At 46.6% G+C, this 27,960-nt stretch overlaps 1 protein-coding gene across 1 annotated transcript in view; it reads right to left on the minus strand.

Moving 5' to 3' along the window:
- nrbp2a (nuclear receptor binding protein 2a) overlaps positions 1–27,960 on the minus strand; it is a 202,229-nt gene that overhangs the window by 49,016 nt on the left and 125,253 nt on the right. Inside the window, exons 6-8 of the mRNA XM_078535906.1 lie at positions 23,722–23,816; positions 14,233–14,256; positions 12,534–12,617 (exon numbers count right to left, since the gene is read on the minus strand). Of these exons, the coding sequence (XP_078392032.1) occupies positions 12,534–12,617; positions 14,233–14,256; positions 23,722–23,816 (203 nt within the window). The remainder of the gene's footprint in view (positions 1–12,533; positions 12,618–14,232; positions 14,257–23,721; positions 23,817–27,960) is intronic.

The following is a 27,960-nucleotide window of genomic DNA, read 5'->3' on the forward strand; positions in this document are numbered from 1 at the left end:
GAAATGCTCCCTAAATGTTTTACATGGCCTGTCAGTGACTCTCTAATATCAATTCCTCTTGTTCTGGACTTGGCCACAAGTGGAAAGTGTCTCTTCATCCACCCTATCAAACCTCTCATCATTTTATAAATCTCTGTGAATCCCAGTCTGCTCAGCCTCGCCCAACTCCGAGAAAAAGCTTCTCCATCTTCTCCCCAAATCTCAGGACCAGATGTCAGGGCAGTTGGACAGGGTCGGGGTGGAGGAGCTCATCACCTTTGACCCGGGGGCGGGGAGTGTGGGGTTGAGTTGGGGGCGGGGGGGGAGGAAATCCATTTCTGATCTGTTCCTGTGCGATTGCCATCCAATTACCCCCAACATGGCAACAGGATCCCCTCCCAGACACGCAATCCAGGGCCCGAATATTACCTTTGGCGCAAGCGCCTGATCTGTGGGCCTGGGAGTGGCCGGGAAATGGACCGCTGACCGCGATCGGACCGCTGACCGCGATCGGACCGCTGACCGCGATTTCACCCTGATTGGCCAATTAACTGCCGGGGCAGGGACAAGGAGAGGGTGGGCGATGATGTACCCGCGGGCGTGGGCGAGCGCTGCGAGAGAGCGCTCCCTGCAGGCGGACGGCTGCCTCACGGAGAGCGAGAGCTGAAAAAGCTGAAATAGTGTCCGTGCATCGGAATCAATCACCGGAAAATACAGCGGATAAAACTGCTGCCCACTGCAATGTATTTTTATTTCATTTCATCGCGGAAATTTCACCCCGCCCTCGGATGAGGTTTGATGAAAATTGCAAAGTCCGGAAGGTTGGATGGGCCACAACAAATCGGAGACAGTCGCACCATTACTGGGCTTAATTGCCTCTTAATTGTCGGCGGGTGCGCGTCCAACTTTTGCGTCCACCCACGGAGCGAAATATCGCGTTCGTGTGTGACCGCAGCGGGACACTCACCCAACATCGTCTCACACGATTAGCGTCTGACTGGGTCAGGCACGCACCCATCCACAGGACATACAATTCAGCCCCAGGACTGTGTGACAAGGCTACAGTCGTTTAGTGGATCTGTTACCGGACAAGCCATGTTCCCTACATTACAATCGTGACTACACTTCAAAATTATTTCACTGGCTGTAAAGTGCTTGAACCATCCCGTGGTTGTGGAAAATGCTATATAAATGCAAATCCTTTAGGAATCCAGGGGCTGGAGTACTAACCAGAGAGAGGAGTAATAATTAAAAGACCAGGAGTACTAAACCTGAGGCAGGGATAACAATCCAGAAAAGGCAGCAATAATCAAGAGACTAATACTAAACCATAGACCAGGAGTCAAAATACAGCAGCTGGAGTAACAATACAGGGCACCTACAGGGCTTTTAGGAAGGGAGTTTCAAGATTTTGACCCAACGACAGTGAAGGAACGGCGATATATTTCCAAGTCTGCACTGGAGTGCTGCTTTGGGATGCAGTAGAGCGCTTAAGTTGGAGTTCGGTGACTGAGGGAGTTCGATGAGGATCCCTTGAGGACCGTGAGTATGGTCGGGTAAGTGTTTACTACTTTTATCACATATAGTTTTTAAGGTCTTATTTTGAGGTTCATCAGTTGTAAGGGCTATATTATGTAACAATGAGGAGCAGGGAAGAAGGGCCCGAGAGTAATTGATATTATTTGATATTAAGTATCTTCCAAAAGGTTTAATTTAATTTAAAGGGGTAAGTCATGGCAGGAGAGCTCAAAGCCGTGGTGTGCTCTTCCTGCTCTATATGGGGAGCCGAGCACATTTCCAGTGCCTGGGGCCAGCATGTGTGCGGGAAGTGTCTCCAGCTGCAGCTCCTGGAAGCCCGGGTTTTGGAGCTGGAGCGGCGGCTGGGAACACGGTGGAGCATCCGCGAGGCGGAGAGTATCATGGATAGCACGTATAGAGAGGTGGTCACACTGCAGGCTAAGAGTCCACAGGCAGGAAGGGAATGGGTGACCACCAGGCAAAGTAAGAGGACCAGGCAGACAGTGCAGGAATCTCCTGTGGCTATTCCCCTGAAAACAGATATCCTGCTTTGGATACTGTTGGGGGGAATGGCCTCTCAGGGGAAAGCAGCAACAGCCAAATTCGTTGCACCGCAGTTGGCTCTGCTGCACAGGGGAGGAGTAAAAAGTGTGGGAATGTTTTCGGGGATTCAATTGTAAGGGGAGTAGATAGGTGTTTCTGTGGCTGTAAACGAGACTCCAGGATGGTGTGTTGCCTCCCTGGTGCTAGGGTCAAGGATGTCTCAGAGCGGCTAGAGGACATTCTGAAGGGGGTGGGTGAACAGCCAGCAGTCGTGGTGCACATTGGTACAAACGACATAGGTGAAAAAAAGGGATGAGGTCTGGAAAACAGAATATAAGGAGTTAGGAAGTAAGTTGAAAAGTAGGACCTCAAAGGTAGTGATCTCAGGATTACTACCAGTGCCACGTGCCAGTCAGAGTAGAAATAGCAGGATATATCGGATGAATATGTGGCTGAAGAGATGGTGTGAAGGGGAGGGTTTCAGATTCCTGGGGCATTGGGACCGGTTCTGGGGGAAGTGGGACCAGTACAAACTGGACGGGTTACACCTGGGCAGGACCGGGACTGATGTCCTAGGGGGATAATTTGCTAGAGTGGTTGGGGAGGGTTTAAACTAAAATGGCAGGGGGATGGGAACCTATGCAAGGAGTCAGAGGAGGGGGAATCAAGGACAAGAACAAAAGACAGAAAGGGGAATAAGAAAAGTGATAGATAGTGAAATCAAGGGCAAGAATCAAACAGGGCCTCGGTGAAAAATAGTGGGAACAGGACAAGTAATGTTAAAAAGACAAACCTTAAGGCTTTGTGCCTTAACGCGAGGAGCATTCGCAATAAAGTGGATGAATTAACAGCGCAAATAGATGTAAACAGGTATGATATAGTCGGGATTACGGAGACATGGGCTGCAGGGTGACCAGGGATGGGAACTGAACATCCAGGGGTATTCAGTATTTAGGGAGGACTAACAAAAAGGAAAAGGCGGTGGAGTTGCATTGCTGGTTAGAGATGGAGAGTGATGTAGTTGATTCTGAGACTAGGGTCCTGAATCTTAATAAAGGAAACTATGATGGTATGAGGCACGAGTTGGCTATGATGGATTGGGAAACGTTACTTAAAGGGATGATGGTGGATAGGCAATGGCAAACATTCAAAGAGCACATGGGTGAACTGCAACAATTGTTTATTCCTGTCTGGCACAAAAGTAAAACAGGAAAGATGGCCAAACCATGGCTTACAAGGGAAATTAGAGATAGTATTAGATCCAAGGAAGAGGCATACAAATTGGCCAGAAAAAACAACAGACCTGAGGATTCGGAGCAGTTTAGAATTCAGCAAAGGAGGACCAAGGGATTGATTAAGAAGGGGAAAATAGAGTATGAGTGTAAGCTTGCAGGGAACATAAAAACCGACTGTAAAAGTTTCTATAGGTATGTGAAGAGAAAAAGATTGGTGAAGACAAATGTAGGTCCCTTACAGTCAGAAACAGGGGAATTTATAATGGGGAACAAAGAAATGGCTGACCAACTAAATACATACTTTGGTTCTGTCTTCACAAAGGAGGACACTAATAATATACCAGAAATGTTGGGGAACACAGGGTTTAGTGAGAGGCAGGAACTGAAAGAAATCAGTATTAGTAGGGAAATGGTGTTGGGGAAATTGATGGGATTGAAGGCCGATAAATCCCCAGGGCCTGATAATCTACATCCCAGAGTACTTAAGGAAGTGGCCTTAGAAATAGTGGATGCATTGGTGGTCATCTTCCAAGATTCTATAGACTCTGGAACAGTTCCTACAGATTGGAGGATAGCTAATGTAACCCCCACTATTTAAAAAGGGAGGTAGAGAGTAAACAGGGAATTATAGACCAGTCAGCCTGACGTCGGTAGTGGGGAAAATTCTAGAGCCGATAATAAAAGATTTAATAGCTGAGCACGTGGAAAACAGTGGCAGAATCGGACAGAGTCAGCATGGATTTATGAAAGGGAAATCATGCTTGACAAATCTACTGGAATTTTTCGAGGATGTAACTAGTAGAGTTGATGAGGGGGAGCCAGTGGATGTGGTTTATTTGGACTTTCAGAAGGCTTTCGACAAAGTCCCACATAAGAGATTAGTGTGTAAAATTAAAGCGCATGGGATTGGGGGTAATGTATTGAGATGGATAGAAAACTGGTTGGAAGACAGGAAACAAAGAGTAGGAATAAACGGGTCTTTTTCCGAATGGCAGGCAGTGACTAGTGGGGTACTGCAGGGATCGGTGCTGCGACCCAAATTTTAATTCCGCTCTCGCCAAGGGGGAGGTGCCAGAGGACTGGAGAACATCTAATGTGGTTCCGCTATTTAAGAAGGGTTGTAGAGATAAGCCAGGGAACTACAGGCCAGTGAGTCTCACGTCAGTGGTAGGGAAACTATTGGAGAAAATTCTGAAGGAGAGAATCTATCTTCACTTGGAGAGGCAAGGTTTGATCAGGGATAGTCAGCATGGCTTTGTCAGAGGGAGGTCATGCCTTACAAATTTGATTGAATTATCTGAGGAGGTGACCAGGTGTGTAGATGAGGGTAGTGTAGTTGATGTAGTTTATATGGATTTCAGCAAAGCCTTTGACAAGGTCCCACATGGGAGACTTATAAAGAAGGCAAATGCACATGGGATACAGGGTAATTTGATAAGGTGGATTCAAAATTGGCTTAGTTGTAGGAGACAGAGGGTGATGACAGAAGGATGCTTTAGTGACTGGAAGCCAGTGTCCAGTGGCGTACCACAGGGATCTGTGCTGGGTCCCCCATTATTTGTCATTTATATAAACGACATAGATGACTATGTGGGGGGTAGGATTAGTAAGTTTGCGGATGACACAAAGATTGGCCAAGTGGTTAACAGTGAGGTTGAGTGTCTTGGGCTACAGGAAGACATAGATGTGATGGTCAAATGGGCAGATAAGTGGCAGATGGAATTTAACCCAGAAAAATGTGAGGTGATACACTTTGGAAGGAGTAATTTGACAAGGAAGTATTCAATGAAGGGCATGGCACTAGGAAGTTCTGAGGAACAAAGGGACCTTGGCATGTGTGTCCATAGATCTCTGAAGGCAGAGGGGCATGTTAGTGAGGTGGTGAAAAAGGCATATGGGACACTTGCCTTTATCAATCGAGGCATAGATTACAAAAGTAGGGAGGTCATGTTGGAGTTGTATAGAACCTTGGTGAGGCCACAGCTGGAGTACTGTGTGCAGTTCTGGTCACCGCATTATAGGAAGGATGTGATTGCACTGGAGGGGATGCAGAGGAGATTCACCAGGATGTTGCCTGGGATGAAACATTTAAGTTATGAAGAGAGGTTGGATAGACTTGGGTTGCATTTGTTGGAGTAGAGATGACTGAGGGGCGACCTGATCGAGGTGTACAAGATTATGAGGGGCATGGACAGGGTGGATAGGGAGCAGCTGTTCCCCTTAGTTGAAGGGTCAGTCACGAGGAGACATAAGTTCAAGGTGAGGGTCAGGAGGTTTAGGGGGGATGTGAGGAAAAACTTTTTTACCCAGAGGGCGGTGACGGTCTGGAATGCGCTGCCTGGGAGGGTGGTAGAGGCGGGTCGCCTCACATCCTTTAAAAAGTACCTGGATAAGCACTTGGCACATCATAACATTCAAGGCTATGGGCCAAGTGCTGGTAAATGGGATTAGGTAAGTAGGTCAGGTGTTTCTCATGTGTCGGTACAGACTCGATGGGCTGATGGGCCTCTTCTGCACTGTGATTCTGTGATTCTGGGACCTCAGCTATTCACAATATATACTAATAATTTAGATGAGGGAACTAAATGTAATATCTCCAAATTTGCAGATGACACAAAGCTGGGTGGGAGGGTGAGCTGTGAGGAGGATGCAGTGATGCTTCAGTGTGATTTGGACAAGCTGAGTGAGTGGGCAAATACATAGCAGATGCAGTATAATGTGGATAAATGTGAGGTTATCCACTTTGGTAGCAAAAACAGGAAGGCATATTATTATCTGAGTGGCTATAAATTGAGAGAGGGGAATGTGCAACGAGACCTGGGTGTCCTTGTACACCAGTCGCTGAAGGTAAGCGTGCAGGTACAGCAGGTGGTAAAGAAGGCAAATGGTATGTTGGCCTTTATAGTGAGAGGGTTTGAATAAAGGAATAAGGATGTCTTTCTGCAACTATACAGGGCCTTGGTGAGACCACACCTGCAATATTGTGTTCAGTTTTGGTCTCCTTATCTGAGGAAGGATGTACTTGTTATAGAGGGAGTGCAGTGAAGGTTTACCTGGATGGTACAGAATTTGTAAGGTGCATCCAGGAGGGCTTCCTGAGACAATATGTAGATATTCCAACTAGGGAAAGGGCAATACTGTACCTGGTATTAGGGAATGAACCCAGCCAGGTGGTCGAAGTTTCAGTTGGGGAGCATTTTGGGAAAAGTGACCATAATTCAGCAAGTTTCAAGGTAGTGGTGGATAAGGATAACAGGAGTCCTTGGGTTAAGGTGCTTAATTGAGGGAAGGCTAATTATAACAATATTAGGCAGGAACCGAGGAATCTAGACTGGAGGTAGATGTTTGAGGGCAAATCAACAACTGACATGTGGGGGGCTTTCAAATGTCAGTTGATAAGAATTCAGGACCAGCATGTTCCTGCTAGGATGAAGGATAAGTATAGCAAGTTTCAGGAACCTTGGATAACGAAGGATATTGAGATTAGTCAAAGAAAAGGGAAGCATTCGTAAGGCCTAGAAGGCTGGGAACAGGTGAAGCCCGTGGAGAATATAAAAAGTAGGAAGAAGCTTAAACAAGGAGTCAGGAGGGCTAAAAGGGGTCATGAAAAGTCATTGGCAATCAGGATTAAGGAAAATCCCAAGGCCTTTTATACATATGTAAAGGGCAAGAGGGTAGCCAAGGAAAGGGTAGGCCCACTCAGGGATAGAGGAGGGAATGTGTGTGTGGAGCCCGAAGAAATGGGAGAGATACTGAATGAATACTTCTCATCAGTATTCACCAAAGAGAACTTAGCAGTTGATTTGTCTAGGGAAGAGTGTGTAGATAGCATGGATCATGTTGAGATCATGAAAGAGGTTAGGCGTCTTGAAGAATATTAAGGTGGATAAGTCCCCTGGGCCAGATGGGATATACCCCTGTGTACTGAGGGAGGCAAAGGAGGAGATTGCTGGGGCCTTGACAGAAATCTTTCTATCCTCACTGTCTACAGGTGAGGTCCCAGAGGACTGGAGAATGGCCAATGTTATTCCATTGTTTAAGGGTAGCAGGGATAATCCAGGAAATTACAGGCTGCTGAGCCTTACATCAGTGGTAGGGAAATTATTGGAGAAGATTCTTCGTGACAGGATTTACTACCATTTGGAAGCAAATGGGCGTATTAGTAAGAGGCAGCATGGTTTTGTGAAGGGGAGGTTGTGTCTCACTAACTTGATCGAGTTTTTCAAGGAAGTGACAAAGATGATCGACGATGGAAGGGCAGTGGATGTTATCTACATGGATTTCAGTAAGGCCTTTGACAAGGTCCCTCATGGCAGACTGGTACAGAAGGTAAAGTCGCACGGGATCAGAAGTGAACTGGCAAGATGGGTACAGAATTGACTTGGTCATAGAAGATAGAGGGTAGCAGTGGAAGGGTGCTTTTCTGAATGGAGAGCTGTGACTAGTGGTGTTCCGCAGGGATCAGTGCTGGGACCTTTGCTATTTGTAGTATACGTAAATGATTGAGGAAAATGTAACTGGGCTAATTAGTAAGTTTGCAGACGACACTAAGGTTGGAGGAGTTGCAGATAGTGAAGAGGATTGTCAAAGGATACAACGGGATATAGATCGGTTGGAGACTTGGGCGGAGAAATGGCAGATGGAGTTTAATCCGGACAAATGCGAGGTAAAGCATTTTGGAAGGTCTAATATAGGCAGGAATTATACAGTAAATGGCAGAGCCCTTAAGTGCATCGACAGGCAGAGGGATCTGGGTGTACAGGTCTACAGGTCACTGAAAGTGGCAACACAGGTGGATAAGGTAGTCAGGAAGGCATATGGCATGCTTGCCTTCATTGGCAGGGGTATTGAGTATAAAAGCTGGGAAGTCATGCTGCAGCTGTATAGAACCTTGGTTAGGCCACACTTGGAATATTGCGTGCAATACTCGTCACCACAGTACCAGAAGGATATGAAGGTGTTGGAGAGGGTGCAGAGGGGGTTTACCAGGATGCTGCCTGGTCTGGAGGTTATTAGCTATGAGGAGAGGTTGGAGAAACTCGGATTGTTCTCACTAGAGCGACGGAGATTGAGGGGCGACTTGATAGAAGTTTACAAAATTATGAGTGGCATGGACAGAGTAGATAGTCAGAAGCTTTTTCCCAGGGTGGAAGAGTCAATTACTAGGGGACATAGATTTAAGGTGAGAGGAGAAAACTATAGAGGTGATGTGCGGGGCAAGTTTTTTACACAGAGGGTAGTGAGTGTCTGGAATTCGCTGCCAGAGGAGGTGGTGGAAGCAGGTACGATAGTGGTGTTTAAGAGGCAGCTTGACAAATACATGAATAGGATGGGAATAGAGGGATATGGACCCCGGAAGTGCAAAATGTTTGTTTGACAGGCAATATGATCGGCGCAGGCTTGGAGGGCCGAAGGGCCTGTTCCTGTGCTGTACTTTTCTTTGTTCTTTGTACCAGACTGATTCCTGTGATGGCGGGACTGACATATGAGGAGAGATTGAGTCGATTAGGATTATATTCACTGGAGTTCAGAAGAATGAGGGGGGATCTCATAGAAACCTATAAAATTCTAACAGGACTAGACAGGGTAGATGCAGGAAAGATGTTCCCGATGGTGAGGGAGTCCAGAACCAGGGGTCACAGTCTGAGGATATGGGGTAGACCATTTAGGACTGAGATGAGGAGAAATTTCTTCACCCAGAGAGTGGTGAGCCTGTGGAATTCGTTACCACAGAAAGTAGTTGAGACCAAAACATTGTATGTTTTCAAGAAGGAGTTAGATATAGCTCTTGGGGTGAAAGGGATCAAAGGGTATGGGGAGAAAGCGGGAGCAGGTTATTGAGTTGGATGATCAGCCATGATCATAATGAATGGTGGAGCAGGCTCGAAGGGCCGAATGGCCTACTCCTGCTTCTAGTTTCTATGTTTCTTCATTTGTAAGTCAGGATGGTGAGTGACTTGGAGGTGAACTTCCAGGTGGTGGTGTTCCCATCTATCTGCTGTCCTTTCTTCTAGATGGTAGTGGTCGTGGGTTTGGAAGGTGCTGTCTAAGGAGCCTTGGTGAATTCCTGCAGTGCATCTTGTAGATGGTACACACTGCTGCTACTGTGTGTCGGTGGTGGAGGGAGTGAATGTTTGTGGATGGGGTGCCTATCAAGTGGGCTGCTTTGTCCTGGACGGTGTCCAGCTTCTTGAGTGTTGTGGGAGCTGCACTCATCCAGGCAAGTGGGGAGTATTCCATCACACTCCTGACTTGTGCCTTGTAGATGGTGGGCAGGCTTTGGGGAGTCGGGAAGTGAGATACTCATTGCACGATTCCTAGTCTCTGACCTGCTCTTGTAGCCACAGTATTTATATGGCTAGTCCAGTTCAATTTCTGGTCAATGGTAACCCCCAGGATGTTGATAGTGGGGGATTCAGCGATGGTAATGCCATTGAACATCAAGGGGCGATGGTTGGATTCTCGCTTGTTAGAGATGGTCATTACCTGACACTTGTGTGGCGCGAATGTTACTTGCCACTTGTAAGCCCAAGACTGGATATTGACCAGGTCTTGCTGCATTTGGACATGGACTGCTTCAGTATCTGAGGAGTCGCGAATGGTGCTGAACATTGTGCAATCATCAGCGAACATCCCCACTTCTGACCTTATGATGGAAGGAAGGTCATTGATGAAGCAGCTGAAGATGGTTGGGCCAAGGACACTACCCTGAGGAACTCCTGCAGTGATGTCCTGGAGCTGAGATGACTGACCTCCAACAGCCACAACCAACTTCCTTTGTGCTGGGTATGACTCCAACCAGCGGAGAGTTTTCCCCCTGATTCCCATTGACTCCAGTTTTGCTAGGGCTCCTTGATGCCACACTCGGTCAAATGCTGCCTTGATGTCAAGGGCAGTCACTCTCACCTCACCTCGGGAGTTCAGCTCTTTTGTCCATGTTTGAACCAAGGCTGTAATGAGGTCAGGAGCTGAGTGGCCCTGGCGGAACCCAAACTGGGTATCAGTGAACAGGTTATTGCTAAGCTAGTGCCGCTTGATAACACTGTAGATAACAACTTCCATGACTTCAATGATGATTGAGAGTAAACTGATGGGCTGGTAATTGGCCGGGTTGGATTTGTCCTGCTTTTTGTGTACAGGACATACCTGGGCAATTTTCCACATAGCCGGGTAGATGCCAGTGTTGTATCTGTACTGGAACAGCTTGGCTAGGGGCGCGGCAAGTTCTGGAGCACAAGTCTTCAGTACTATTGCTGGAATATTGTCAGGGCCCATAGCCTTTGCAGTATCCAGTGCCTTCAGTTGTTTCTTGATATCACATGGAGTGAATCGAATTGGCTGAAGACTGGCATCTGTGATGCTGGGGACCTCCGGAGGAGGCCGAGATGGATCTTCCACTCGGCACTTCTGGCTGAAGATTGTAGCAAATGCTTCAGCCTTATCTTTTGCACTGATGTGCTGGTCTCCTCCATCATTGAGGATGGGGATATTTGCAGATCCACCTCATCCTGTTGAAGTTGGCTTTCTCCAAGTTATTATTCCTACTCTGGATTGCTTCTTCCTTTTCCAGCCAGCCTGAACTCACCATAAACTCATGTCCGTGTGTTGATGAGTTTATGATACAATGATTATTGTCCCCTAAATGTTCCCCTCCTGACACTGGATCCACTTGGCCCATCACATTCCCAAGAACCATGTCTATCACTATCTCCTTTCTCGTTGGACTGGAAACATACTGCTGTAGAAAATTCTCCTGAACGCATTCTGGAAACTCTTCCTCCTCTCTGCCCTTTGCACTATTACTGTCAGTCTATATGAAGATATTTAAAGTCCCACATTATAACTGCTCTATACTCAATATAGCTCTCTATAATTTCATAGAATCACAGAATCACTGTGCAGAAGAGGCCCTTCAGCCCATCGAGCCTGAACCAACACGTGAGAAACACCTGACCTACCTACATAATCCTATTTACCAGCACTTGGCCCATAGCCTTGAATGTTATGATGTGCCAAGTGCTCATCCAGGTACTTTTAAAGGACATGAGGCAACCCACCTCCACCACCCTCCCAGGCAGCGCATTCCAGACCGTCACCACCCTCTGGTTAAAAAAGTTTTTCATCACAATATCCACCCTGTCCATGCCCCTCATAATCTTATACACCTTGATCAGGTCGCCCCTCAGTCTTCTCTGCTCCAACGAAAACGACCCAAGTCTATCCAACCTCTCTTCATAACTTAAATGTTTCATCCCAGGCAACATCCTGGTGAATCTCCTCTGCACCCCCTCCAGTGCAATCACATCCTTCCTATAATGTGGTGACCAGAACTGCCCACATTACTCCAGCTGTGGCCTCACCAAGGTTCTATACAACTCCAACATGACCTCCCTACTTTTGTAATCTATGCCTCGATTGATAAAGGGAAGTGTCCCATATGCCTTTTTCACCACCCCACTAACATGCCCCTCGGCCTTCAGAGATCTATGGACACACACGCCAAGGTCCCTTTGTTCCTTGGAACTTCCTAGTGTCATGCCGTTCATTGAATACTTCCTTGTCAAATTACTCCTTCCAAAGTGTATCACCTCACACTTTTCAGGGTTAAATTCCATCTGCCACTTATCTGCCCATTTGACCATCCCATCTATATCTTCCTGTAGCCCAAGACACTCAACCTCACTATTAACCACCCGGCCAATCTTTGTGTCATTTTCTTTAAAATTTGTTCCTCTACATCTTTCCCACTAGTTGTTGGCCTTTAAGCCACACCCAGTAGTGTGGTGTTACCTCTATTGTTCCTCAGCTCTAACCAAATAGATTCTGCCCTTGAGTCCCTCTGGGACATCCTCCTTCTGCAGCACAGCTCCCTCTTTTCTTCCTTTCCTACCTTTCCTGAACACCTTGTATCCAGGAATATTTAACACCCAGTCCTGCCCTTCTTTGATCCTGGTCTCTGTCATAACTATAACATTGTACTGTGATAGTAGCCAGTCCCAACACCCCAGAAATCTAAAGCCCTCCCTCCTGCACCATCTAACCAGTCACATGTTGATCTCAACCAATGATCCCTGATTTCTGTCCTTTAAACAACTTCCCATATATACATCCCCCTCCCTGTTTACTGATCCCCTACAGACACCTTTCCTGAGGCTGCAGTTTCAAGCATCCTCTGATCTACTAACCAGCCAATGCCCCTTAGTGCTGAGCGTGGCTGCTCAGGTGGTCCTGAGCCCAGGAGACAAAACACACACTTACCATCATACTCTGGGGCAAAGAAATGGCGAATCGTCTGCTCCTCCCTGGGACTCCTGAGTGAGGTCCTTGGAGATTCAGCACTAACTGGGAGCAAAAGCAGAACAATAACTCCCCGATAGCCAGAAAATCACTGAGACAGCATCAGTCACCAGGTTCATATACAACATATAACACAAAGACACACAGACACGCACACTGAGGCAGAGAGAGAGAGAGACACACACACACACACACACACACACACACAAGGAGAGACACAAACACACACACAGAGGGAGAGACAAACACACACACACACACACACACACACAGGGAGCGACACACACACGCACAAACACATACAGAGGGAGAGACACACACACACACACAGAGAGGGAGAGAGACACACACAGGGAGCGACACACACACGCACACACACACACAGGGAGCGACACACACACACACACACACACACACACACAAGGAGAGACACAAACACACACACACAGGGAGCGACACACACACGCACACACACACACAGGGAGCGACACACACACGCACAAACACATACAGAGGGAGAGACACACACACACACACACACACAAGGAGAGACACAAACACACACACAGAGGGAGAGACAAACACACACACACACACACACACAGGGAGCGACACACACACGCACAAACACATACAGAGGGAGAGACACACACACACACAGAGAGGGAGAGAGACACACACAGGGAGCGACACACACACACACACAAACACACATAAACAGAGAGACACAGAAACAGAAGGAGAGAGACACAGGGAGACAGAGAGAGACAGAGATGAGCAAATGTAGTTCACTTTATTATATTCCTATGTTGTGTTTGATGCTCTTTTTCTTTAACCCTTCAATATCATGACGTATATTCACAGCAGATAGCAACGGGTTTCTAATCTCTCAAGGATTCAAGGGTTCTGAGAATCGAACAGAAAAGTGGAGTTGAGGTAGGAGATCAGATCAGATCCATAGCTGGGCAGGGCTTGAGAGGCCGTATAGCTCATGTCTGTCCGATTTCACATTCGCTGATAGTGCTGGTGATGACGCCTTCCATCACTTTACTGATGGTGGAGAGTAGACTGATGGGATGGGAATTGGCTGGGTTGGATTTGTCCTGCTTTTTGTGTACTGGACATACCTGGGCAATTTTCCACATAGCCGGGTAGATGCCAGTGTTGTAGCTGTACTGGAACAGCTTGGCTAGGGGCACGGCAAGTTCTGGAGCACAAGTCTTTAGTACTATTGCCGGAATATTGTCAGGGCCCATAGTCTTTGCAGTATCCAGTGCCTTCAGTTGTTTCTTGATATCACGTGGAGTGAATCAAACTGGCTGAAGACTGGCATCCGTGATGCTGGGGACCTCCGGAGGAGGCCAAGATGGATCATCCACTCGGCACTTCTGGCTGAAGATTGTAGCAAATGTTTCAGCCTTATCTTTTGCACTGATGTGCTGGGCTCCCCAATCATTGAGGATGGGGATATTTGTGGAGCCTCCTCCTCCAGTGAATTGTTTAATTGTCCAGCACCATTCACGACTGGATGTGGTAGGACTGCAGATCAAAAATGATTCACTCATTTCACCAATCAATAGTCAGGAATCAGAGAACTACCCAGTACAAAACTGTACATGATTAAATGTAATACTTTTAAATAAAGGTATCAGATGCTCACCATTAACAAACAACCTGTGCCAGACTATGTCATCACCGGGGAGCCAGGGACATAGGAAAAATCAGAGCGAGCGAGCGAGAGAGAGAGAGAGAGAGAGTAAATGTACAAACATTTCACTCTGTTATATCCCTAGATTCAGTTTGATTTTCTTTAACTTAAGCCCTTTAATAATTATTAAAGTGGCCACTGTTCACCCCTCACTGAGCTTGAGATAGGTGAAGACCCTGTGCGGGCGACGAAAGGGCACAGGACTTGTTTTTAGGGGTCAGCAGATCTCAAGATGGATAAGCAGTGGCCCAGACTAGCCAAGGGCAACAAATTCCTCCAGTGAAGGACATCAGTGAAGCCAGGATCCCCCCGGCACCAGCCAGGATTCACCGGATTTACCGATACCATTGCAAAATGCTGCAGAGCGAGAGGACCCAGAGAGTGACCCCCCGCCACCTAGAGGAGCTACAGGACCCAGAGACAGTGACCACCCCGACCAAGAAACGTAGAAACTAGGAGCAGGAGTAGGCCATTCGGCCCTTCGAGCCTGCTCTGCCATTCATTATGATCATGGCTGATCCTCTATCTCAACACCGCACTCCTGCTCTCTCCCCATACCCCTTGAAGCCTTTAGAGTCCAGAAATCTCTCTATTTCCTTCTTAAATATATTGTGACTTGGCCCCCACAGCCTCTGTGGTAGAGAATTCCACAGGTTCACCAACCTCTGAGTGAAGAAATTTCTCCTCATTTCAGTCCTAAATGGCCCACCCCGTATCCTGAGACTGTGACCCTTTGTTCTAGATACCCCCAGCCAGAGGAAACATCATCCCTGCATCCAATCTGTCCACCCCTGTCAGAATGTTATACATTTCAATGAGATCCCCTCTCATTCTTCTAAACTCCAGTGAACACAGGCCTAATCGACCCAATCTCTCCTCATGCGACAATCCCGCCATCCCAGGAATCAGTCTGGTGAACCTTCGCTGAACTCCCTCTTTGGCGAGTATATCCTTTGGAGTATCGTGTGCAGTTCTGGTCGCCTAACTACAGGAAGGATATCAGTAAGATTGAGAGAGTGCAGAGAAGATTTACTAGGATGTTGCCGGGTCTTCAGGAGTTGAGTTACAGGGAAAGATTAAACAGGTTAGGACTTTATTCCTTGGAGCGTAGAAGAATGAGGGGAGATTTGATAGAAGTTTACAAAATTGTGAGGGGTATAGGCAGAGTAAATGCGAGTAGGCTCTTTCCACTTAGATTAGGAGAGATAAACACGAGAGGACATGGCTTTAGGGTGAAAGGGGAAAGGTTTAGGGGGAACATTCTGTCAGGTGACAGAAGTATGTGTAGGTGAACATTTTGGGTCCAGTGACCACAATGTCATTAGTTTTAAGTTAATTATGGATAAGGATAGGTCTGGTCCTCAAGTTGAGATTCTAAATTGGAGAAAGGCCAATTTTGTGGAAATGAGAAAGGATCTAGGAAGAGTGGATTGGGATAAGTTGTTTTCTGGCAAGGCTGTGTTCAGGAAGGCATTCAAAGGCAAAATTTTGAGAGTGCAGAGTTTGCATGTTCCTGTCAGGATTAAAGGCAAAGTTAACAGGCATAGGGAACGTTGGTTTTCAAGGGATATTGGCGATCTGGTTAAGAAGAAGAGAGAGGTGTATTGCAGGTATAGGCAACAAGGAGCAAATGAGGTACTTGTAGAGTATAGAAAATGTAAGAAAATACTAAAGAAGGAAATCGGGAAGGCAAAAAGAAGATATGAGGTTGCTGTGGCAGATAATGTCAAGGTAAACCCAAAGGGTTTCTACAAGTATATTAAGAGTAAAAGGATAGTAAGGGACACAATTGGTCCCCTTGAAGATCAGAGTGGCCGTCTATGTGTGGAGCCTCAGGAGATGGGGGAGATCTTAAACAGTTTTTTTGCATCAGTATTTACTCAGGAAACTGGCATAGTGTATAAGGAAAGAAGGGAAACAAGCAGTAGTTTCATGGAACATACAGAGATTAAAGAGGAGGAGGTGCTTGCTGCCTTACAGCGAATAAAGGTAGATAAATACCCCAGGCCTGACATGATATTCCCTCGGACCTTAAGGGAGACTAGTGTAGAAATTGCAGGGGCCCTGGCAGAAATATTTAAAATGTCCTTAGTCACGGGTGAGTTGCCGGAGGATTGGAGGATAGCTCATGTTGTTCCGTTGTTTAAAAAAGGCTCCAAAAGTAAACCAGGTATTTACAGGCCAGTGAGCCTGACATCAGTAGTAGGTAAATTATTGGAAGGTGTTCTGAGCGATCGGATATATAATTATTTGGACAGCCAAGGGCTGATTAAGGATAGTCAGTATGGCTTTGTGCATGGTAGGTCGTGTTTAACGAACCTTGTAGAGTTTTTCGAGGAGGTTACAAAGAAAGTAGATGAAGGAAAGGCTGTGGATGTTGTCTACATGGACTTTAGTAAGGCCTTTGACAAGGTCCCACATGGGAGGTTAGTTCAGAAGGTTCAGACACTTGGTATCCATGGAGAGGTTGTAAACTGGATTCGAAATTGGCACTGTGGGAGAAGACAGAGTGGTAGTCGATGAATGCTTCTCAGACTGGAGGTCTGTGACTAGTGGTGTGCCTCAGGGATCTGTGCTGGGACCATTGTTGTTTGTTGTCTATATCAATGATTTGGATGATAATGTGGTGAATTGGATCAGCAAGTTTGCTGATGACACTAAGATTGGAGGCGTTGTGGACAGCGAGGAAGGCTTTCAAAGCTTGCAGAGAGATCTGGACCAACTGGAAAAATGGGCCAGAAAATGGCAGATGGAATTTAATGCGGAAAAGTGTGAGGTGTTATATTTTGGAAGGTCAAACCAAGGTAGGACATACATAGTAAATGGTAGGGCACTGAGGAGTGCGGAGGAACAAAGGGATCTGGGAGTTCAGATACATAATTCCCTGAAAGTGGCGTCACAGGTAGACAAGGTTGTAAAGAAAGCTTTTGGCATACTGGCCTTCATAAATCAAAGTATTGAGTATAGGAGTTGGGATGTTATGGTGAGGTTGTATAAGACATTGGTGAGGCCAACTTTGGAGTATTGTGCAGTTCTGGTCACCTAACTACAGGAAGGATATCAGTAAGATTGAGAGAGTGCAGAGAAGATTTACTGGGATGTTACCGGGTCTTAAGGAGTTGAGTTACAGGGAAAGATTAAACAGGTTAGGACTTTATTCCTTGAAGTGTAGAAGAATGAGGGGAGATATGATAGAAGTTTACAAAATTATGAGGGGTATAGACAGAGTAAATGTGAGTAGGCTCTTTCCACTTAGATTAGGAGAGATAAACACGAGAGGACATGGCTTTAGGGTGAAAGGGGAAAGGTTTAGGGGGAACATTAGGGGGAACTTCTTCACTCAGAGAGTGGTGAGAGTGTGGAACGAGCTACCATCTGACGTGGTAAATGCAGGCTCACTCTTAAGTTTTAAGAATAAATTGGATAGATACATGGATGGGAGAGGTCTGGAGGGTTATGGACTAGGTACAGGTCAATGGGACTAGCGGAATAATATTTTGGCACAGACTAGAAGGGCCGAATGGCCTGTTTTCTGTGCTGTGGTGTTCTATGGTTCTATGGTTTTAAAACAGAAAAAGCTGCAAACACGCAGCAGGTCAGCAGGAAAAAGGTGAGATGAATGTTTCCAGTCAATGACTCTTTGAACTGGAAGATGTTGCAGATGACCAGTCTATTAGAATGAGTAGACCCAGTGCAGTAGAGACAAGGGAAAGAAGCGACTACATGTATGAACGAAAGGCACTAAAGAGTGATCTGTAGAGGGCAATCACGTCTGCAGTGTCTGCGGCTCGAGGAGCTTTGGCTCAGAGTCATCGAGCTGGAGGCTGAGCTGCAGACACTGTGACACATCAGGGAGGGGGAAAGTTACCTGGACCCTTTGTACCAGGAAACGGTCACACCCATTAGGATAGGGCCTCGATTTGGAAGATGGTCAAGGACAAGAGGGTCTGACTGTAGCTAAGGCAGGTAAAGGGACCTAGAGGGCAGGAGTGCATGAGCGTCAGCCTCTGCAATTGTCCAGTAGGTTTGAGCTTCTTTCAGCTTGTTTGGATGAGAGTGGGGGCTGCAGGGTGGATGAGCAAACTGACCATGGCACCGTGGTACAGGAAACCATTCAAGTGGGGGAAGCACAAAGTAATGTCGTGGTAATAGGGGGAAATATAGTGAGGGGGATTGACGCTGTTCTCTGCAGCAAAGAGTGAGAGTCCGGGCGGTTGTCTTGCCTGCCTGGTGCCAGGGTTCAGGACGTCTGCTCAGGGCTGGTGAGGAATTTGCAGTGGGAGGGGGAGGATCCAGTGGTCTTGGTCCATGTAGATACCAATGACATAGGCAGGATGAGGAAGGAGGCTCTGTATACTCAGTATGAGGAGCCAGGCACCAAATTATGAAGCAGAACCTCAAAGGTAATAATTTCTGGATTATTACCTGATCCACATGGAAATTGGCATCAGGTAAATCAGATTAGAGAGATGAATGTGTGGCTCAAAGACCTGGTGTGGGAGAAGTGGGTTCCAGTTCGAGGGGCACTGGCACCAATACTGGGGAAAGTGGGGTCTGGACCATTGGGACAGTTTACACCTGAATCGTGCTGGGTCTGGAGTCCTCACCAGCCGCTTAATTTATTTCGAGAGGACTAGAATATAAAAGCAGGGATGTGCTGCTGAGGCTTTATAAGGCTCTGGTCAGACCACATTTAGAATATTGTGAGCAATTTTGGGCCCCGTATCTCAGGAAGGATGTTCTGGCCCTGGAGAGGGTCCAGAGGAGGTTCACGAGAATGATCCCAGGAATGAAAGGCTTAACATATGAGGAACGTTTGAGGACTCTGGGTCTATACTCGATGGAGTTTAGAAGGATGAGGGGGGATCTGATTGAAACTTACAGAATACTTAAAGGCCTGGATAGAGTGAACGTGGGGAAGATGTTTCCATTAGTAGGAGAGACTAGGACCCGACTAGGACTAGGCACAGCCTCAGAGTAAAGGGAAGACCTTTTAGAACAGAGATGAGGAGAAACTTCTTTAGCTAGAGAGTGGTGAATCTATGGAATTCATTGCCACAGAAGGCTGTGGAGGCCAGGTCATTGAGTGTATTTAAGACTGAGATAGATAGGCTCTTGATTTGTAAGGGGATCAAAGGTTACAGGGAGAAGGCGGGAGAATGGGGTTGAGAAACTTATCAGCCATGATTGAATGGTGGAGCAGACTCGATGGGCCGAATGGCCTAATTTCTGCTCCTATGTCTTATGGTCTTATAACTGGGGAAGTAGAGAGGGTTTTAAACTGAATAGTGGGGGCAAGGGATCAAATTTCAGAAGATGTGATAAACCAAAGAGTAGCGACAAGGCAAAAGAAAGAAGTATTAATATGGGGAATGATAAACAGACCATGACAGGAAGGGACAGGTACAAATCTAAGAGTAAATCAGCAGATAAGGCTAGACGCTACAAAAATAATAAAAGAACAAAACTAAAGTCTCTGTACCTAAACGCATGTAGCATTCGAAACAAAACAGATGAACTGATAACGCAAATTGAAATAAATAAGTACGGTCTGATAGACATTACAGAGACATGGCTACAGGATGACATAAATTGGGACCTGCATATTGAAGGGTATGTGACATTTAGGAAGGACAGAAAGTTAGGAAAAGACGGCGGGGCGGCTCTGTTAATTAATGATGGTATTAGCGCATTAGAGCGGGATGAACTAAGTTCAGGAACCAGGATGTAGAAGTGGGACTAGTGGAGTAATATTTCGGCACAGACTAAAAGGGCCGAATGGCCTGTTTTCTGTGCTGTAGTGTTCTATGGTTCTAAGTGGTTTGGGTTGAGATAAGGAATGATAAAGGCAAAGAGTCACTTGTGGGAGTGGGGTGCAGGCCCCCTAATTGTAACTACACAGTAGGACAGGGTATAAAAGAAGATATAATGGGAGCTTTCCAGAAAGGTACAGCAATAATCATGGGGGGTTTTAATCTAGATATAGACTGGAAAAATCAAATAGGCAAAGATAGCATAGATGAATTTATAGAATGTTTTTTGGATAATTTCTTAGAACAGTACGTTTTGGAGCCAACCAGAAAGCAGGCTCTACTAGACCTGGTATTGTGCAACGCAGTAGGATTGATTGATGATTTCCTAGTGAAGGCACCCCGAGGTAGCAGCGATCATATGATGATTGAATTTTACATTCATTTTGAGGAGAAACGAGTACGTCCATGACTATTTTAAACTTAAATAAGGGCAATTATGAGGGTATGAAAGCAGAGCTAGCTAAAGTGAACTGGCAAATGAGGTTAAGGGATACGTCAATAGAAGTTCAGTATCAGAAGTGAATTTAAAGGGATATTTCAGAATACACAGAATATATACATTCCAGTGAGAAAGAAAAATTCCAAGGGCCCACCATCCATGGTTAACCAAAAAGTTAAAGACAGTATCAGACTTAAAGAAAAAGCATATAATTACACAAAGACAGGTGGCAGGTCAGAAGATTGGAAAGAATATAAAGAACAGCAAAGAATGACAAAAAGGTTAATAAGGAGGAAAAAATTAGAGTATGAGAGAAAGCTAGCTAGAAATATAAAGACAGTAAGAGTTTTTATAGATATTTAAATAGGAAAAGATTTAACAGAGTGAGAGTTGGTCCTATAGAGAGTGCGTCTGGGGAATTAATAATGGAAAGTAGGGAGATGGTGGATGAATTAAACAGGAATTTTGCTTCAGTCTTCACTATAGAGGACACCAGTAACATCCCGGAAATAGCCGTAAATCAGGAAATGGAAGGGAGGGAGGAACTCGGGAGAATTACAATTACCAGGTAAGTGGTGCTTTGCAAATTGTTGGGGCTGCGGCTGACAGATCCCCAGGTACGGGGGGACTTCACCCTAAGGTCTTGAAAGAAGTGGCGAGTGAGATAGCTGATGCACTGGTTTTAATTTTCCAAAACTGCTGAGATTCTGGGAAGATCCCATTAGATTGGAAAATAGCGAATGTAACTCTTTTATTCAAAAAGGGAGGGAGACAGAAAGCGGGAAACTACAGGGCAGTTAGCCTGACATCTGTCACAGTGAAAAAGAGAGAAGCTATTATTAAAGATGTTATAGCAGAGCACTGAGAAAAATTCAAGGCAATCAGGCAGAGTCAACATGGTTTTGTGAAAGGGAAATCATGTTTAACCAATTCATTGGGGTTCTTTAAAGAAGTCACATGTGCTGTGGATAAAGGAAAACTAGCAGATGTACTTAGATTTCCAGAAGACATTTGATAAAGTGCCACATCAAAGGTTATTGTGGAAAATAAAAGCTCCTGGTGTAGGGGGTAATATATCGGCATGGACAGAAGATTGGCTGGCTAACAGGAAGCAGAGAGTTGGCATAAATGTGTCATTTCCTGGTCAGCAGGATGTGACGAGTGGTGTGTCACAGGGATCAGAGCTGGGGTCTCAACCTTTTATAATTTATATAAATGACTTGGATGAAGGGACTGAAGGTATGGTTGCTAAATTTGACACAAAGATAGGTAGGAAAGTAAGTTGTGAGGAGGACATAAGGAGTCTACAAAAAGATATAGATAGGCTAAGTGAGTGGGCAAAGTTCTGGCAAATGGAGTATAATGTGGAGAAATGTGAAATTGTTCATTTTGGCAGGAAGAATAAAAAAGAAGCATATTATCTAAATGGTGAGAGATTGCAGAGCTCTGAGATTCAGAGGGATCTGGGTGTCTTAGTGCATGAATCACAAAAGGTTAGTATCCGGGTACAGCAGGTAATTAGGAAGCTAATAGAATGTTATCATTTATTGTGAGGGGAATTCAAAACAAAAGTGGGGAGGTTATGCTTCAGTTATACAGGGCATTGGTGAGACCACATCTGGAGTGTTGTGTACAGTATTGGTCTCCTTACTTAAGGAAAGATGTAAATGTGTTAGAAGCAGTTCAGAGAATGTTTACCAGGCTAATACCAGGAATGGGCGGGTTGTCTTATGAGGAAAGGTTGGACAGGTTAGGCTTGTATCCACTGGAGTTTAGAAGAGTAAGAGGCGACTTGATTGAAACATTCAAGATCCTGAGGGGTCTGGACAGGGTGGATGTGGAGAGGATGTTTCCGCTTGTGGGAGAATCTACAACTAGGAATTATTGTTAAAAATAAGGGGTCCCTTATTTAAGGCATAGATGAGGAGAAATTTTTTCTGTTAGAGAATCTTGCGTCTTTGGAACTCTCTTCCTCAAAAGGCGGTGGAAGCAGAGTCTTTGAATATTTTTAAGGCAGAGATAGATAGATTCTTACTTAACAAGGAGGTGAAAGGTTATCGGGGGTGGGCAGGAATGTGCGGTTGAGGATACAATCAGATCAGTCATGGTCTTATTGATTGGCGGAGCAGACTCGAGGGGCCGAGTGGCCTATCCTGTTCCTAATTTGTATGTTCGTAGATACTGGAGCAGACTTACTAATTGAAATTTGTGATCTGTGATTCCTGGGTCACTGGTACGTGATAAGCAGTCACTCAGTTCATAAGTGAATGGGCAGCGGGAACTCTGACCTTTTCTACTCGAGGCTATTAACTGTTGACGGGAGTTGTGTTCAGTCAGACTTTGCCAGGTTAACTCCTGTCCATAGTCTGACAAACCAATCCCTCTAGCCCTCTCCCCACAAAAACCCACAACCTGACCCAAGCAACCAGTCCCTCCTGACCCTTTACCCCAAGCAACAGGTCCCTCCTGACCCCTTACCCCAAGCAACCAGTCCCTCCTGACCCCTGACCCCAAGCAACAGGTCCCTCCTGACCCCTTACCACAAGCAACAGGTCCCTCCTGACCCCTTACCACAAGCAACAGGTCCCTCCTGACCCCTTACCCCAAGCAACAGGTCCCTCCTGGCCCCTGACCCCAAGCAACCAGTCCCTCCTGACCCTTTACCCCAAGTAACAGGTCCCTCCTGGCCCCTGACCCCAAGCAACAGGTCCCTCCTGACCCCTGACCCAAGCAACCAGTCCCTCCTGACCCTTTACCCCAAGCAACAGGTCCCTCCTGGCCCCTGACCCCAAGCAACAGGTCCCGCCTGGCCCCTGACCCCAAGCAACAGGTTCCTCCTGACCCCTGACCCCAAGCAACAGGTCCCTCCTGGCCCCTGACCCCAAGCAACAGATCCCGCCTGGCCCCTGACCCCAAGCAACAGGTCCCTCCTGACCCCTGACCCCAAGCAACAGGTCCCTCCTGGCCCCTGACCCCAAGCAACAGGTCCCGCCTGGCCCCTGACCCCAAGCAACAGGTCCCTCCTGACCCCTGACCCCAAGCAACAGGTCCCTCCTGGCCCCTGACCCCAAGCAACAGGTCCCGCCTGGCCCCTGACCCTAAAGAGCTGTTAACTCCTGACCCTTGATGCCAAACAGCCAGTACCTCCCGGGATGAAGCCGGTTCTGGCAGAGGGGAGGGAGTTACTACCTGACCCAATCTTGATCAGCCCATTGTGTTGAATGAAGATGGTGTCACATGTCAGGGTCCCGTGAATAAGGGGAGGCTCCCACGAGTGCAGATAACTGTGGGATTGAATACAGAATCAGATATTACTCTCTGTGAGTAGAGCACACTCTGCCCAAAGAGACAGATGGCTCAACCTCCTCTTCCATGACACCTCAAACATCCTTCCCAGTTTAATCCCAATTCTACACGCTGAAAAGTCCCTCCCCACCATATTATTTATTCCTTCCTCGAATGATTGTGGCACTGGCTGGCCCAGCATTTATTACCCATCCCTAATTACCCTTGAGAAGGTGGTGGTGAGCTGCCTTCTTGAACCACTGCAGTCCATGTGGTGTAGGTACACCCACAGTGCTGTTAGGGAGGGAGTTCCAGGATTTTGACCCAGCGACAGTGAAGGAACGGTGATATATTTCCATGTCAGGATGGTGAGTGACTTGGAGGGGAAAGTCCAGGTGGTGGTGTTCCCATCTATCTACTGCCCTTGTCCTTCTAGATGGTAGTGGTCGTGGGTTTGGAAGGTGCTGTCTAAGGAGCCTTGGTGAGTTTCTGCAATGCATCTTGTAGATGGTACACACACTGCTGCTACTGTGCGTCGGTGGTGGAGGGTGTGAATGTTTGTGGATGGGGTAACAATCAAGTGAGCTGTTTTGTCCTGGATGGTGTCAAGCTTCTTGAGTGTTGTGGGAGCTGCACTCATCCAGGCAAGTGGAGAGTATTCCATCACACTCCTGACTTGTGCCTTGTAGATGGTGGACAGGCTTTGGGGAGTCAGGAGGTGAGTTACTCACCGCAGGATTCCTAGCCTCTGACCTGCTCTTGTAGCCACAGTATTTATATGGCTAGTCCAGTTCAGTTTCTGGAAAATGGTAACCCCCAGAATGTTGATAGTGGGGGATTCAGTGATGCTAATACCATTGAATGTCAAGGGGTGATGCTTAGATTCTCTCTTGTTGGAGATGGTCATTGCCTGACACTTGTGTGGCACGAATGTTACTTGCCACTTGTCAGCCCAAGCCTGGATATTGTCCAGGTCTTGCTGCATTTGGACATGGACGGCTTCAGTATCTGAGGAGTCGCGAATGGTGCTGAACATTGTGCAATCATCAGTGAACATCCCCACTTCTGACCTTATGATGGAAGGAAGGTCATTGATGAAGCAGCTGAAGATGGTTGGGCTGAGGACACTACCCTGAGGAACTCCTGCAGTGATGTCCTGGAGCTGAGATGACTGACCTCCAACAACCACAACCATCTTCCTTTGTGCTAGGTATAACTCCAACCAGCGGAGAGTTTTCCCCCTGATTCCCATTGACTCCAGTTTTGCTAGGGCTCCTTGATGCCACACTCGGTCAAATGCTGCCTTGATGTCAAGGGCAGTCACTCTCACCTCACCTCGGGAGTTCAGCTCTTTTGTCCATGTTTGAACTAAGGCTGTAATGAGGTCAGGAGCTGAGTGGCCCTGGCGGAACCCAAACTGGGCATCAGTGAGCAGGTTATTGCTAAGCAAGTGTCGCTTGATAGCACTGTTGATGACCCCTTCCATTACTTTACTGATGATGGAGAGTAGACTGATGGGACGGTAATTGGCTGGGTTGGATTTGTCCTGCTTTTTGTGTACAGGACATACCTGGGCAATTTTCCACATAGCTGGGTAGATGCCAGTGTTGTAGCTGTACTGGAACAGCATGGCTAGGGGCGCGGCAAGTTCTGGAGCACAAGCCTTCAGTACTATTGCCGGAATATTGTCAGGGCCCATAGCCTTTGCAGTATCCAGTGCCTTCAGCTGTTTCTTGATATCATGTTGAATTGCTGAACATAGAAACCAAGTAAGATAAGAGGAGACCACTCAGCCCATCGATCCTGTGCTGCCATTCAAGCACCTTTACTCAATTTTTCTCCACTATCTCCATATCCCCTGACGTCATTGGTATCCAGAAATCTATCGATTCCTGTCCTGAACATGCTCAATGACTGAGCTTAGACAGCCCTCTGGGGTAGAGAATTCCAAAGATTTACCACCCTTTGAGTGAAGAAATTCCTCCTTATCTTAGTCCTAAATAGCCTGCCCCCTATTCTGAGAAGGTGGTCATATGTGTGTGCTCTTCCTTCTAAAGGTGTGGACGCAGTCTGAGTCCACATACAGCAAGACCCGGATAACATTCAGGACACCTTTGAGGAATTCACCACATACTGGTCCTCGGGGTGGGATTTTCCGACCCCACCTCTCACATGAATTCTCCAGTCCCACTGAAAGTGGGCGGAGGTTTTGTCTGGGTTGCTGAATCCCCCCCCCAAGCCTGGTGGTCATGCCACAATGTCACACCTAAAACACCAATAGCTTCCTCTGGGATTTGTTTGTTTATTATTGCTGCTCCAATTCTGTCTTCTGCTGTTATAGCCAGGTCTGGTCAAGGGATTTTCACCCTCATTCTAGATTTAATGCTTCCATTGTATTGAAACCAGCTTGTAATATCTGGACCATTTTGAAATCTGGCAATCATTAATTCCTCTTTGTGTCATAGTGGAACATCTCATTTCTTTCACAAAAATTCCCTAGTGAATTCGCCGAGGCTCCTTCGACAGCACCTTCCAACCCCACAACCACTACCATCTGGAAGGACAAGGGCAGCAGATAGATGGGAACACCACCACCTGGAAGTTCCCCTCCAAGTCACTCACCATCCTGACTTGGAAATATATCGCCGTTCCTTCACTGTCGCTGGGTCAAAATCCTGGAACTCCCTCCCTAACAGCACTGTGGGTGTACCTACACCACATGGACTGCAGCGGTTCAAGAAGGCAGCTCACCACCACCTTCTCAAGGGCAACTAGGGATGGGTAATAAATGCTGGCCCAGCCAGCGACACCCACACCCCGTGAATGAATAAAAGAAAATTTCAAGGCAGTAGATGGTGTATTTAATAAGCTCACTTTCCAAAAACTGAAGACCAGTTACAACCAGGATCCTGTCCATATGAGGCACCTCAGCACAATCCAGTGATTCAAACGTTCATATCGATCCAGGGATCCCCAGATTCAATTCTGCCAATCTTTTATACCAGCAGTTCAAGCTGATGATATCTTCAATTCTTACCTGGAATAACTACCTGTTTCCTGAAATCTATCAAAGTCTAATGGTGCCGCCTGGGTATTTAACAGATCGTCCTTCCTGTAAATTTTATATAAGAATTCGAATAGAAGGTCAAACCTTCAACACAATTCAACTGCCAGACATCCAGCTCACAAAATACTTTGGACTTTATTTCCTATCGGAAGCACTGTTACCAAGGCCATAGCCGTTTCCTCTTTGGTAGGGACGTGACCCGTGTATACATAACCACTTTGTTCTTCCACTCATGAGAAGGTTCACACTTTGAGAACATCGGAGGACATGCCCTCACAATTTACACTTGCTTTCTGCCATTTTTCACAATGGTTACTAGGATAGTCCAAAAAAATGTCATGTGGTGGAATTTTCTGTCAAACCATTGGCGGCGTGAGCGGACAATATACCAGGAAGGCCAAAAATCGGTTTCAAGCCAGCGTGAAAGCAGTTTGCAATCGTCCGCTCCGCCAGTCGGGTTCAGAGGGGGGAAGGAGTCCAGGGAGTTGGAAGCAGTAAGGGTGGAGGAAGGAGTAAGAATCACAGAATTTTAACAGCACAGAAGGAGGCCATTAGGCCCATCATGTCTGTACCGGCTCTCCAAATGAGCATTATGACCTAGTGCCATTGCCCTGCCTTTTCCCCGTACCCCTGCACATTGTTTCTATTCAAATAATCATCTAATGCCCTCTCGAATGCCTCGATTGAACCTGCCTCCACCACACTTCCAGGCAGCGCATTCCAGACCCGAACCACTCGTTTTGTGAAAAAGTTTTTTCCCACATCACATTTGCTTCTTTTGCAAATCACTTTAAATCTGTGCCCTCTCGTTCTTGATCCTTTTACGAGTGGGACCAGCTTCTCCCTATCTACTCTGTCCAGCCCCCTCATGGTTTTGAACATCTCTATCAAATCTCCTCTCAGCCGCCTTCTCTCCAAGGAGAACAGATCCAACCTCTCCAATCTATCCTCATAGCTGAAGTTTCTCATCCCTGGAACCATTCTTGTAAACCTCTTCTGCACTCTCTCCAATGTGTTCACACCCTTCCTATAGTGTGGAGCCCAGAACTGTACATAATACTCCAGCTGAGGTCTAA

Source organism: Cetorhinus maximus, chromosome 3, assembly GCF_964194155.1.
Source record: "Cetorhinus maximus chromosome 3, sCetMax3.hap1.1, whole genome shotgun sequence".
Classification (NCBI taxonomy): Eukaryota; Metazoa; Chordata; class Chondrichthyes; order Lamniformes; family Cetorhinidae; genus Cetorhinus; species Cetorhinus maximus.